The sequence below is a fragment of the Natator depressus genome, chromosome 3 (assembly GCF_965152275.1).
Source record: "Natator depressus isolate rNatDep1 chromosome 3, rNatDep2.hap1, whole genome shotgun sequence".
NCBI lineage: Eukaryota > Metazoa > Chordata > Testudines > Cheloniidae > Natator > Natator depressus.
The window spans coordinates 72,443,651-72,458,752 of record NC_134236.1 but is presented as its reverse complement, the minus strand read 5'-3'; the positions used below and the strand labels follow the sequence as shown (position 1 = coordinate 72,458,752).

At 37.8% G+C, this 15,102-nt stretch overlaps 1 protein-coding gene across 2 annotated transcripts in view; it reads left to right on the top strand.

The window, feature by feature from the left end:
- Positions 1-15,102, top strand: part of EPHA7 (EPH receptor A7) — a 176,561-nt gene that overhangs the window by 139,416 nt on the left and 22,043 nt on the right. Inside the window, exons 7-10 of one of the 2 annotated variants that reach the window (XM_074948122.1) lie at positions 2,563-2,731; positions 8,496-8,604; positions 9,337-9,392; positions 13,775-13,888. In XM_074948122.1, coding sequence (XP_074804223.1) covers positions 2,563-2,731; positions 8,496-8,604; positions 9,337-9,392; positions 13,775-13,888 — 448 coding nt within the window. Of the gene's footprint in view, positions 1-2,562; positions 2,732-8,495; positions 8,605-9,336; positions 9,393-13,762; positions 13,889-15,102 lie in introns of both variants that reach the window. The other variant, XM_074948121.1, reaches the window with a different exon arrangement.

Genomic DNA, 15,102 nt, shown 5'->3' with positions numbered 1-15,102 from the left:
CACTTGCTCCCCTAAAAGCTCTCAATAATGTGTTGGTAGAAAGTGGTTGCATTTCCATGATGGGTGAAGTTATCCTTGTATATGTAGCGTGAACTCCTGGGCCCAGTGAAGATGAGGGTTGCTTTGCCATTGACATCACTGAGGCCAGGATTTTATCCATAATCTCTGTTAAAAAAATGCTCTATACATGCAAGATATTAATTAATGCTGAAAAGCTTCTAAAAAAAGGCTGAATTAAGATATAATAAAGGAAGGAGCTCTTTTGTGATCACTGTTGAGGATGTATTTTAACTCCATATCTAAGCTAATCATTATATTTATTTCAGAGCTGAGTATGTCAAGTTTCTAGGTAACATACAATTAAATTGAGACCAGATTGTATCCAATATCAAATGTCTCATCTAGTTTTCTGTGCTGAATAACACAAATATACTTATCTGATTATTTTTACATGGGTTAGAAAGGAGAGTAAAAAGGTAGACAGTTTAATGATCATAACTCTGAGTTACTTGGTTTAATTACTCTTATTACAACACTTGTCAGAGAGCTGCATACCTCAATTTTTATAGCTTGCAATAGAAATTTTACTGTTTCTACAAGTTAAATCATTTTTTCACAGACCCACAACAGTGAAATTCTATCTTGGATAAATTCCAAGTCTTCAAATGTTTACCAGTGACTAAACAGTGTTATTTTTTACATATCCTAAATAGTTTCTTGCCTGTAAAAATCATCATTGGTCTTCGTAAAACACTGAAAATGCTCGATGAAATCACAAAACATTTAGCTTTTTGTGAATAGGACTCATGAGAATATGATTTTTATAATTTATTCAATATATTTGTGTTGTTTTAGTGAGTTGTGCAAACAGGAGATTGGCAATAAATGTATTAAATCATTGCTATAAGGGAAATATCTGCCAGTCATAAATTAAAATTAAATTAATTAATGAGAATTCAAGACTAAGGATCTGATCTTGCAAATATTCACTCAGAAACTAAACTTTGCAGCTGGGAGTAGTCTTTTGAATTCAGTGGGACTGCTCACATGCATGTACAAGCAAATGTATTTTAATTTGAAATGTGTGTCTGACTCTTGCTTACAGGAAGAGTCACACAGTTATATAATTTCCTGAACTTTCACCTTGTTTTAGAACCAAACAAAAGTTTCAAAGGTTCTGACATGTTCTGATAAGTGTTTCTTCGTGTCTGATTTCTGGCTAGGGCTGGAACTGGAAGTGCCAGAAATCTCACAAGTAAGCCTGTTCTTGTGAGATTTCTAGCCCACTTTTTCCCCCAAATTCAAGAGGTTTTCAAAGTTCAAATAAGCTTAGTTTATGTATTTGAACCCAAACTCTGAACTTCTGAAGTTCTACTGATGTTTACAGTACTATTCACCATTTCCTGGTATTTCTGCTTCTTTCTCCTTCCGCATCCCCTTTCCTCTCCTTCCCCCCACATACACACACATTTCACCATCCCTAACCATGCTTATAGATTGATTTCCTCTTGGGGAAGATATGAAAAAATATTTCTACACTATCTGACATGTTCACTCAAAAGACAGGGTGGACAAACCATGGGAGAAGGCATTATCACATCTTGTACAAGAAATCTGACACATCATATGAAAAGCTATATTTCAACACAAGGGCTTTGTTGTTATACTGAAATACAGTGGACAGAATTCTCCACTGGTATAGTTGGGCAAAATGCCATTGAAATCAACGGAGTTGCCCACATCTACACGGAAAGAGAATTTGGCCCAGCAAATGCCTTGTATGGGTTGCTATCTGAATTATTTTATAGTTTCTGATACAGCTTGTGTAGCATTTAAAAAATGAATAATTATGTATAGATATTGCTATTTTTATTTTTTTCTGGGCCAAATCCTGAACTCCTTATTCCGTTTTTAATCTGTTTTACGTTATGGAATGGAATCAATGTCAATTTGCCTGAGTGAAATCTGCGTTAATAGTCAAGGACCTCCATGTTTGGTCCAGTATCTGGTAGATCGCTATTGGCACTAAAATAGATGTAGAAAGCTGTAGAAAAGAAAGCAAGTAGCACTGCTCTGGTGAAAATAGAGCGCTTCCTATCTCTTTTGAGGACAGTCAGAGTTGTCTGAATAAGGGGTTCAGGATAAAAACTATTTACTGTGGAACAATACGAGAAATTGTTTTCATTAAATGTAGGAGCTGAGTTGTGAAGATACCATTTTAATGTTGTTCCTCAACCAACAGAGAACTTCTTTGGAGTTTACTGATGATCAAACTGTTCCTCAGAATCTGAGGAAATGAGGCACAAAGGCAATCATTTTATCTCTGGATTTTTATGACTAACAGCATGTGCTTCCCATTTAAATTTTATGTCATTTTAAGAACCCCTGAATGAAATGACAGTGTTGTAATGCTCCACAGAGTGTGCTACATTCTTTATAAGGGGGGAAAAAACCACAGCAAGTTGAAATAAACTGCCAGGACCAGTTGTCAGTTGCTTGTGTGCAACAATAATGAAATCTGACCTGGAAATATAACTTCATCCTTTGTCTTATTGTTTCTAGGATCAAAGAGAGAGGACTTATTCAACAGTAAAAACCAAGTCCACTTCAGCTTCCATTAATAATTTGAAACCAGGAACAGTGTACGTTTTCCAGATTCGTGCTTTTACTGCTGCTGGTTATGGAAATTATAGTCCCAGACTAGATGTTGCCACATTAGAGGAAGCCACAGGTAAAATGTATTCACGTTTGAAGGCAATTAACATTTTTAGTAGGAAAAAATGATATACTATAGTGTTATCTGAACTAGAAAGGATGGAGTTTGTGCTAACGTAGCATTTTTTTGTGGATGAAATCTTATATTTTGGGAAGATATGAATTACTACCATTGTATTTTGGTATGGGTGATGAGCTGCCTATTGTGTTTTACCATAATACTAGTAATTATAGTGCTATAGATAGCCAGGGAAGAATTGTAAGTTATTGGGTTACCTCTGTCTGATGGCCCCATTCTATAGAGAGAAGGGATGTTTGGCCCAAATACTACCCTTTGCTCTCCCCACATAAAAGGAGATCGGTGGAAAGAGGGAGGACCCCACAGGACTTTCCAATAATAGGGAGTGTGTCTCTACTCACACTTTGCCAGATCATTTAATTTTTTCTAAGAAGTACATAGCCTTCTTTTCCTCCTAACCCCTCACCACCACATAGCTACATATAATGAGGACTGCAGGACTACAGCAATTCTTGCACTTTTTGTGGGACCAGATGGGAGAGGAAGCAGAAGAGTGAGGAGCCTGAGAATGTTAGTCACTGAGCTCTAGAAACAGTGAGATCCCTTACACAAACTACCTACCTGACAGCTCCACAACTCTGCTGCCTCTAAAGCAAAGGTTTCCCTGTTTTGGGTCATCTGCTTCAGGTGGACCTTTCTGCCAAACAGGTCAGCCTCATGGAGCCAGAATATGTAGCCTGCCATTGCTTGCAAGGTGAAAAAGCCATGGATTTAGTATGTTAAGTGTGGTATTTCTTTATGCTTTGCAGAATTTCTGTACCAAGATACACATTCAGTGCCTGACTTTAATTGTATTTAGGTATTACAACCATGAGAAGTTTATAGTTAGGTCTTGCCGCTGACCTTTATTTGTTTGAAAAAATGGAAGACTGTGAAAATGAAGTTCAGTGCAAATTATAACACATCATATTCTTTCCATTTTAGCCAGTCTGTTGATAGACTTTGCTTTGAATATATTTTTGGCAAATAAATTCAATGTTTAGTCCTTATTTATGATTCTCTCTGTTTTAGGCACCCATCACCTTGGTATTTAAGTTCTAATTATCAATGTCTCTAATTTAGTGTCTGTAATCTGTTTCATTTTGGTTGACCAATCAAGAAGAGGTTCTCCATGTTTATAGTCCATGTTGTAGACCTCAATTCCTCAATTTAAAAAAAATTTCACTTTGAGACGGATTTTTTCTCCCCCAATACATTTAGGGTTTATTTATGTCCTTTCTCTGAAGCATCAGGGATAGCCATGTGTGAACATGGGACATTGGGTGGGGTGGGCCAGGGTTCTGAAGTGGCATTGAGCATTCTTTCTATCAGGTGCTTAGCTGGCAGGTTCTTGTTCACATGATCAGGGTCTGACCGTTTGCCATATGTGGGTTCTGGAAGGAATTTTCCCCAGGTTAGATTAACAGTGACCTTGGTGAGTAGGGGTTGCCTTCCTCTGCAGCATGTGGGTATGGGTCACTTTCAAGTATTATCTGAGTATATCTTACTTTATCATTTCCCTGCCAGTGCTGGGGCCTTGGGCATCGTGCCCCTCGGTCCCTCCTGTTCTCTGCCTATGGACAGAAAAGTCTAGTCTCCTGTGGGTTGTAGCACTTCGGTTTCGCTTCTGTTGTTGGGTTTAGTGTGCGGGTGCTGGGTGAAGTTGGTGGCCTGTGATGTACAGAAGGGCAGACATATTCTTGTGGTCCCTTCTGGCTTTAAACTCTGACTCTATTTCATAATTTAATCTAATTGAGGCTTTGGCAGCATTTAGAAGGGAGACCTCCAAGAAAATTCACAATGCTTCAGGGAGCTGAGTAGATAATTTTGTATGTGACTCCCATCAAAGCGAGAAGCACACCAGTGTTCTGTAGTAGTGGTGGTGGACCACTGTCAGGGTGACTGGACTTCCCAATATTAGGGGCTTTTTCCTGTATAGGCAACTATACCCTCTTCTCGAAAAAAAAGTGTCCCTGATTTTTTACACTTCCTATCTGGTCACCCTAGCCACTCTAATGCTGGAGGTGCTGTCTTCCACATGATTTCTGGAGCTGGTTCTTAGATCTGGCTGAAGAGATCAGATCCCGTGAATGACATTTTTGAAATAGTGATGATGATAACCCTGGTGTTCAGCATCCACATTCAGATAAATATATTTTGCCCGCCTAAATTTTCTATCAAGTTTCAAAAGTGTTTTCACTTATTATCCCAAACTGTTGTGTGAGCAGTGGTGCTGTACTCACTAAAACAGATATTATCTTCCCTTCTGGATGGCAGCATTTCAGTGCTGGGAGAAGGAGACTCTTTATATAGTAAACACACACAAATTTTTATGCTGTACATATTTGTATAAAAAAAGTTTAAGATTATCTGTAAAGCAAGATATGTGTATTCTGCATGTCACAGATCAAAGTGTATGAATCATTATTCATTGGTTTGTAGAGATACAAGTCCTCAGGGGAGCATTATAAATCTACACGATGTCCCTCAAATTATCATTTTGTCTTTTGATTTATTGGATTTATTTGAAGATGGTTTAAATCAATTACAGCCAGCGGATCTGAAGAGGTTCATGTGCACTATTTATTCCAATAAGTATATGGACTATATTGTGCTCCTGAATTGTACTCTTGAATTCAAACAGAAGTATGTAGTGAGCTGGTTGAAAAACTGGATATATTGGTATTTTTATCAAAATTTTGATAGGAAAAAAAGAAACAAAATATTTGTGAAAGTATGCAGACATCTGTGAAGTAGAGCTACAACCTTCCTGCTTTTATCAGACCACACACTGTTTGAGGGATCTTTCACCACAGATAGAGCATTAGACAGGGATGTCTGCTCTTAGAGGGGGATATACACACTTGAAGACTTCAGTATCAAAGAAAGATTTTGCGGGGAGCCTGTTTTAACCCTTCTTAAACACGATTCCACTGTGTGTGGGGAGAAAGGGGGGGATGAACTGGGATCAGAATCAATTATTTAATATTCCAGTGATCCAAATGTAGTTTGGAATGAGTTACCTATTTCACAAGCATGCAAAGTGGAATATATTTGGTCTAGAATAAGCATTTCAAAATTATGGGCTTTGATAGGAAACTCTATCATCTGCCATTACTGTGGCCATCAAGGAGTGGTTAATGCAAATAACTACTCCATAATTGGCAGTTAGAAGTTTAAGTCCATCTCCATATATTCCTGTTATCCACTACAGGGGTAGTCCATCAGGCATCTCCATAACTTTTCAACCCTTTGGCTTGTCAAAGCTTACCCAAATCATAGTTACCCATGACTACCTTTAATAACATCTCATCCTTATTTAGCGCTTTTTCTCAGTAGATCTGAAAGTGCTTTACAAAGCAGGTTAGTGTCATTATCCCCATTTTACAGGTGGGGAAAGGGAAACCCAGAAAGTTGAAATGACTTGCTCAAGGTCTCCCAACAGGGCAGGGGTAGAGCCAGGAATAGAACACTAAACTGGGAGAAGAGGTAGATACGCTGGAGGGTAGGGATAGGATACAGAGGGCCCTAGACAAATTAGAGGATTGGGCCAAAAGAAATCTGATGAGGTTCAACAAGGACAAGTGCAGAGTCCTGCCCTTAGGACGGAAGAATCCCATGCACCGCGACAGACTAGGGACCGAATGGCTCGGCAGCAGTTCTGCAGAAAAGGACCTAGGGGTTACAGTGGACGAGAAGCTGGATATGAGTCAACAGTGTGCCCTTGTTGCCAAGAAGGCCAATGGCATTTTGGGCAGTATAAGTAGGGGCATTGCCAGCAGATCGAGGGACATGATCGTTCCCCTCTATTCGACATTGGTGAGGCCTCATCTGGAGTACTGTGTCCAGTTTTGGGCCCCACACTACAAGAAGGATGTGGAAAAATTGGAAAGCGTCCAGCGGAGGGCAACAAAAATGATTAGGGGACTGGAACACATGACTTATGAGGAGAGGCTGAGGGAACTGGGATTGTTTAGTCTGCAGAAGAGAAGAAGGAGGGGGGATTTGATAGCTGCTTTCAACTACCTGAAAGGGGGTTCCAAAGAGGATGGATCTAGACTGTTCTCAGTGGTAGCTGATGACAGAACAAAGAGTAATGGTCTCAAGTTGCAGTGGGGGAGGTTTAGGTTGGATATTAGGAAAAACTTTTTCACTAGGAGGGTGGTGAAACACTGGAATGCGTTACCTAGGGAGGTGGTAGAATCTCCTTCCTTAGATATTTTTAAGGTCAGGCTTGACAAAGCCCTGGCTGGGATGATTTAGTTGGGGATTGGTCCTGCTTTGAGCAGGGGGTTGGACTAGATGACCTCCTGAGGTCCCTTCCAACCCTGATATTCTATGAACCCAGGTTTCCTCAGTTCCAGAGCAGTGCTCCCAACATGAGGAGTCATTTCCTCTCTTTAAAAGTTATGCACTGTGCAACAGATATTTCATGTGAGTATTTCATTAAAGAGTGGACATGTATACAAATAATGAGATCTTCCACAGTTAGATGAGATAGGAAGTTTGAAAAATATAGTTCGGAAGGGGTTTGTATCCTCATTGTTTGGGGAATAAACATTCTCCAAACTTAAGAGGGTTAGGAAGAAAGTTCCCTTATTGGCAGTTTATTCCATAACTGCCTACTGAGTGGTTTCTTGCACCTTCTTTTGAAGCAACTAGTACTGACCACTGTAAGAAGCAGAGGAATCATGCTGTTCGGCTCGCCTGCTGCCAAACAGAGCAAAGAATATGTGAGTTTTGTTTCCATGGGAATTCTGGAACAGGAACCTGATTTTGAGGTTATTTCAGTGGCCCCAGATCTGTGGAACTCACAAGGCCCTGACTCCAGCCATTCTTTTTTAGTTAACAATACAAAGTCTTAATCATATAAAAATACCACCTCAGATGTATTTAATAAGCCAGTGCCACACTTTCTTGCTCTTATCCCTCCACTGCCTCCAAATGACTCACTTCCAGAATTATTTTTCAACAATGTTGCCTGACATCTGTTACTTGAGTCTAAAGTTCATGGGCCAGATCATCAGTGGTGTAAATCAGCACAACTCCATTGACTTCAGTAGAGCTCTGTTGATTTACCCTTTCTGAGCATGTGGCCCTCTCAATATATGGCGAGCAAGCTACATACATTTCAAAGAGAGGTTCCTCAAGTAGAGTGCTTATATCCTCAGTTTACATTAATGTGACATATATATTAACAATAGTAGAGTCACTGCGTAAAAAAATAATGGAATAATGTGCAGATTTCTTGGAATGTAAGTCCTTCGAAGCAAGAATTGTGTTTTCTCTTGCATTTGGAAAGCACCTAGTACGGTGGGTGCATCTGGAAACAAATGATAAATAATAGTAACAATAATTATAGTGATGAAAATGATCAAGATGGGAGAAAAACGTGATGATTCAGAAATTGATGCACATAGGGCTCCTTTAGGTTGGATCCAGTCCTAGAAAATAGTTATTGTATGCTTTCAACTAAAACACCTCACTTCTAAAGTCCTGTTCCCCTTGGATACTCATTAACTCACCCAACATTTCTGATGAACTTAGGATAGATGCCTTTCTTTTAGACCAACATTATCGTAACATTTAATGTCTGTACAAAGTTTCAGGTTACAGAAGAGGTAAACTATCTGTCTGTGATTTATGAGGGTTTATTTAACCTTTGCAGTTCCTTTCTACAGTATATTTTGAGTTAATCTTTAGCTCTTTGCTCTGTTTGTAGCCACAGCCGTTTCCAGTGAGCAGAATCCTGTCATTATCATAGCTGTGGTTGCTGTGGCAGGCACCATCATTCTGGTCTTCATGGTGTTCGGATTCATCATTGGACGAAGGTACTGTACATTGTGTAGCTGTTGGCATTTCTGGCCCCACTGTTGTAGATTCCTTGGAATTATACCAGCCTGTATCTTAGAATCTGTAAATGGAAACAAAAGCAATGTATAATCTAATATGGACAATTTAGATGTAAATGTCATTATAGGATGACAAATTAGCCCACTTATTTTACATTTGGAAGGACTCTGTTAGCTTAAGAAATGCTTTGTGTCTTATAGTAGGTGTCTTCTAAATATTTGTAGCTTCTCTGATCTTTTTCCTTGAAGTGTGCTATTTCTGTTGAATTGTTCACACATGGAGAAGCTTGACATTTTACCTATTCAGCCATTCAAATAACACTTGCATTTGGGGACAAGAGCCAGAGAAGTAAATTTAAGAGCAGCATCATGTCAAAAATGCCAGCCTTGTCACTCCTTCAGACTCTTTAATCTTCAGGCTATTTTGCTCATAGCATCACAGAAAGTTTCTAATGAGGACTGCAATTTTGTTGTTTAAGCCTTTAGGACTCTTCCCAGCAATTATTAGATACAAAAGCCTTTTGATTGGAACTGTTCGTGTTTTGTTTTAAAACCTGTTATTGAAAGAATTACAGCTGGGATATTTTTTAAATGCCTGGTGGAGTTAGGCTGCTAACTTCCAAAAATTCCAATCTAGTAGAACTTTAAATATAAGGCAGTAAATCATTATTTTCCTGTAAAACTGACTTGTTTTTATTTTATTTTTTTCAGGCACTGTGGGTATAGCAAAGCTGATCAAGAAGGGGATGAAGAACTTTACTTTCATTGTAAGTGTTTTGCTTCCCCCCCACCTCTCAGGAATTCCCAACCCAATTATAAGACATTTGGACTGGCAGTATTGGAATATAGACAATACCAAAACCACATTCCTATAAAGAAAGGGCTATAATAAATCTGAAATGCTGTGTAAACAGCAAGTGTGAAGTTAAAAACCATAAAAATATATGACCTACACAAAAAAGGAGACAGATTATCAACATTGTTCATGCCATGCATTTTATTTCTGTACATTTGTGCGACATACTGTTGTTCCCATTCTGAATTTTTCTTTTTGAATAATTGTTTCACACCATCCTAATGATCCCCCTGGAGATGCTGTAAATTGATAGGTCCTTGGCCAAGTGGCTGTGTGAGCTTTCCCTCAGGCAAGCTTCTGATTAAGAAAGTAAGGGTCACTGTGTCACCCCAATAGTGAAACTGTTCTGGTCAAGAATTGTTTTCTGCTACTGTGAACTTTGCATCACCAACATTTGTAGATCATAATATTAATAGAAAATAAAATAAAATGATGTGAGAAAAGGCTCATCTCTGTAATTCCCATTCTCTGCATTGAGTTGCAAAAATAGCACTAAAAACTGCTCCCACTGCAATCAGTGGTGAAAGATTGGCCTAATACCTGTTCACCCAGTATTAAGGAATGCTGTCAAGACAACAAGAAGGGTAATAGATATTCAGTACATTTTGTTTCTTTGCCCATTTCTCATACTTGTCATTAGGCAGATTATTATAAGACTTATTAGAACTGTGCAAAAATAGTTTGACCATCTGTATCAGTTCAAACAGGTAACATAAAATCATGAAATACAGCATAATTGCTTTTCAGTAGCACCTTCAGGAATCTTCTGACAATTTTTTTTTCCATCGGAAAATGCCAGTTTATCAAAACCAAAACTTTTCATAGATGGTTCTAACAAATGTCTCAACTCAAAAAATCTGAAGAAGTTTTGAAATTGTCCAAATGTTTTGTTTCAGCATTTTCTAAACAAAAAATTCCAGTTTTGGAATTGACTTTTTATTTTAAAAACATAAGCTAATTGTAGTAGAAATAAATTCAAAAACTTTAAAAATGATCAGAATTGGAAGAAAATGTTACAACTGATGCAAACAGCATTGTTTTATGATATTATTTTCATTTCACAATTTCTTTTTTTTAAGATTGTCCTTTTGTTACAATCTAGGACAGGATTTTTTTTTTTTTTTTTTAAATCTCAAATTTTTTCACAGGACGCAAAAACCATTTCCTATCCAGCTCTAATTTTAAGTTGTGATACAAAATAATGTTCTGACTATGCCAGTATCCTCTCATACCTTATAATTAAATATCAATAGAATACACTGTTGATTCTTACCATGCCACCAATTATCTTTATCACTTACTGTCACTGCAGCCATAGGTTAATTCTTACAAATGACTGCCAACAAAAATACATTTTTTAATCTTGTATTGCTTTGTGTTAAAGTTACTGTGTCAGTAGTTTATCAGGGTCTGGTATCACATAGTGGATGAGGCAGTTACTAGCCACAAACCTTACTTTCTAGTAAGGCTAGCTAAAGACTGAGGTCAAAGTTGTGTCAAGATTTCTGTCTGACCTTTCTAGCCTCACAATATTTGGTCAGCCTGGACTCCCTGAGTTCTGGATGTGTCACTGCCTTAAGTCACTTCATTTATGTGCAGGGTGTATTAAATCAAATGGTGACATCATTACCGCCTTAGTCAGACAACCTATTATATTGTAGATAAAAATTGGAAAATAGAAATGGGAGAAGGATTAATTATCACATAGCCTGCACTCTAGCTTATTTTAAAAAACTGCATCAGAAATCTGATGCTATTTAACTGTAGCTACTCTAGATGGTTACAGATTTGAAAATTGCCTCTTTTCGTTTACAATATAGGCTTTATACATCTCCAAAAGATCCACTTCTGTTTTATCTGGGAGGAGAGAAATCAATTGCATTTTCTTTTATTTGCCTGTAAAGGCAAAAGAATATACCAGCTAAAGAATTCCTTTCCCCAGTCTAAATTATGAATGATCATTTTCAGATTCTAAGTTTCAGTGAAAATGTGAATAGGTTGATGAGGAAGCCAGTGCTTAATATTCAGCAGCTGGTCAGGAAATTCTTTCTTTCTTTCTTTCTTTCTTTCTTTCTTTCTTTCTTTCTTTCTTTCTTTCTTTCTTTCTTTCTTTCTTTCTTTCTTTCTTTCTAGAAATCTAGTTATCTAATATTCAATAACTAGAAAATATGTCAGAACAGTTAACATACACTGCCTTTATTAATACTGTAGCATGAAATATTAAAAAATACTTTTTTTACCAAGCTACTTTTTAATGTTTTTGATGGAAAGTTTGGTATTTAATTTGATTTGATGACTAAATCCCCAGTAAGATGAAACACAACACTGTGGTCACCAGCTATTTACAATTTGTTGTCCTTTTGTTCCTTTAGTATCCAGACAATTTTCTTATGTTCTAAGACACAGATTCAATTTTCACAGTAACTTGAAAGCAACCATTTAACTAGTTTTTAGACCACTGCATTTAATGGAATGTCCAATCTTTTATTTCAGTCCTCCTCAACTTTCCATGGCCCCAAGTGCTACATTTAAAGATATAAGCACAATGGAGGAGTTTTGTCAAGCAATTCCAATTTACATTTTGTTTCCTCCTACCATTTCTTTTAACAATGCGTTCGAATCCACAGCAGCACTATTTCAGGTTGGTATGCCAAGATAGCTTTGGCCTGTCAAAATGTTTTATGACAGCTTGAATAAAGAACCATCAGAGCCCCATTTGAGATTCACAAGGTTACCTCCAATCCAGGCCCTTATCACAGACTCAAGAGGATGGCTTATTCTCCATCTGCCTGCCTGAAAGCACAATATAGGAGGTTAACCTATTGTTTTCTTCTTTCTTTCTCTGATCTTCTTGTTTCATTTAAATGACAAATAAATGTTTATCTGCTCAGAAACTTGAAATGTAATTAAGATTAGAAATAAATCTGTCAAAATACAGATTATAGCAAAAATTAACTTCTAGATGAAATCTTAAATTATTTCTACAGGAATTTGGTATATTCATTTGGCTCTTCAAACTTCCTATCTCTGGTTTTGCCTGTTTTCCGTTATGATTTTTTTTCCAATTATTTTATTTGAAACATATTAACGCATACCACTAACTGAGCTATTATTAATTACATTTCAAAATATGCAATAGATTCACATATAACTAAGAGGTTGCATGGCACCCTTAAGTTATCTGTTTTGTATTGACTTCTGATCCAATTCCTACATCTCAATAATTCAGCAATTCAGTATTGTTAAAATAAGAACATTCTTTCTTATTTTCATATAGAGAACAATTATTATATCTTTTTAAATATGCTGATTTGATTGCAGCCCATGATTGTAATAGTTGGGATCCAAACTTCTTCCATAACAATAATTTAGTTAACAGACTTTTAGTATGGACCCTCAAACTTAGTTTGGCTTTACCACAAGTCCTGAACAAAGGGCAGCGTGTAGTTGTGTTGCCCCAGGAGCAAAGCAGAAACTGATTGTCCCTTGGTTACCCCTCTGCTCCAGGAAGGAAGCAAACTGCATCAGCCATATAACTGGTGCCCCCTACTTCCTCAGCTGAGATAGTTGGTGCATAAGGGGGTGGGGGGAGGAGCCAAGGTTCCACCCACTTCCTCCCTTGCTTGGGAAGGGAAGTATTTGTCCCATAGAATCTGCCCTCCCATCCTGTGTTTCGTCCATTGATGTGGGTAGCCCACAGAGAGTAAGGACGTTCCTGCTGTCCCCTTGCACACCAGCTCAGGAGTGTAGCCAGCCTTCTAATGTGGCCTATGAAATGATGGTTAGCTTCTGTAACCATAGCCTGTAAACACTGTTAAATTCTGTTAAAGTATATTGAAAAAGGAGCGGGAGCTCTCATCTCCAATCCAACGACAAGGGGTAGTTGTGGGAGAGTGCTGCTTACCCTGGCCAGGACAGGAGGTGGTGGTCCCCTCTACTTTTTGGGGGGGGAACTGTCCCTTCCTTCCTCCCAGTTCCCTCTTACTTTAATTCCTGATTACATTTTACCCATTGAAAACTATTTAATATTCATTACTTTTATGAAAGACTTCACACTTCCAGCCACAGATATAGTTGCTAATGACAAAGGATCATGCCCTTGTGTGAGGAAGCTTACAGATGATGCCTCAGACTAAAGTTGTCTCTTAAAGCTGCTCTGATTCCGGTGGCATGGAAGCAGGTTCACTGTTCCAAGGAGCATTCTGCATAATGAAATTCCTGGGCTGACTGCACAATAAGTGCTTTGCTTCATCACAGTCATGCTTTCTTACATCATTACAGTTAAATTTCCAGGCACCAAAACCTACATTGACCCTGAAACCTACGAGGACCCAAATAGAGCTGTCCATCAATTCGCCAAGGAGCTAGATGCCTCCTGTATTAAAATTGAGCGTGTGATTGGTGCAGGTAAGGCTGCTGTGGCTTCTGTATTCAACTGTTCCATTTAGCTGGGATCAAAGCTCATACATCATAATGACAGGCAAATAATTATATCTCAAGTATAGAACTTTTTGCATTTACCAGAGCGGACAGAGCAATGAAGCTGCATTTGCTTATAAAATGTAAAAAATAATTATAGAAAAATAAAGAGGCTTGTGTGGGATTAAAAGCTTGTATGCTTCTAATTCCAGAGCCATTTAAAACAATTGCAAACAACATTTTTTTAAGTAATTTTTTTACCTGTTCATTGTCGGAGTAAAGAGGTTGGATGTTAGTGTAAATCCTGCTCGCTTTACTCACATAAGTAGTTCCCTTGACGTCTATGCATTAAGAAGGCAGGATACAGCCTGTAATGTATGGTCTAATGAGGTCTTTTTAATAGAACAGAATCCTCTTTTAAAACTTTTTGTTGTAACCATTCTACTTTTTTAAAAAATAAATAAATATATTTTATTAGTACAAAAAAGTTCTTGTTTTACCTCTCATGCTGGATTGTAATTGTACTGGCATTACATTGTTTTTCTTCCTCTTGAACTGTCTACCACCTACTTAAGTAGTGTGGTGTTCATACTCTAAAAAAGCAATTTCATTTGTTTGCATTAATGAGATATGTGACATTTTTATTGCACTAGTCGATGTAGTGAAATTAAGTTTCCATGGGTAGGAAAAATATCAAATACTTTGGATTCCTGGAAGAAACATTCCATTGCCTTCCTGTTCTTTTTATCAAGTATTGTTCGAATACTTTATAAATCACCCTACTATGGTTTGTCAAGCACTGTATATTATGTGTAGCATTGCTATTTAAAAAAAAAATCTACAAATTATTAAGTTTTAGGCTATAAAAAGGAATGACAGCACTTAGAATTAGCTGATATTCCACTTTCAGAATCACGTTCCTTAGGTACCCTTACACATGATGAATGTTACCTTACTTCAGGTGTAGCCCCACTGAAACTAATAGAACTTCTTACGCAGAAAGCTGCTACTCAAAATGAGTAAAGGCATCCAAATCAGGTTCTTAGACTGGGTCTACACTACCACTTTCTTCAGTATAACTTATGTCGCTCAGGGCTGTGAATAAGCTGCCCTCCCCTGCCGCCCCCCAAGTGACGTAAGTTACACCGACCTAAGCACGAGTGTGGACAGCACTATGTCAGCAGGAGGGCTTCTCCTGCCAA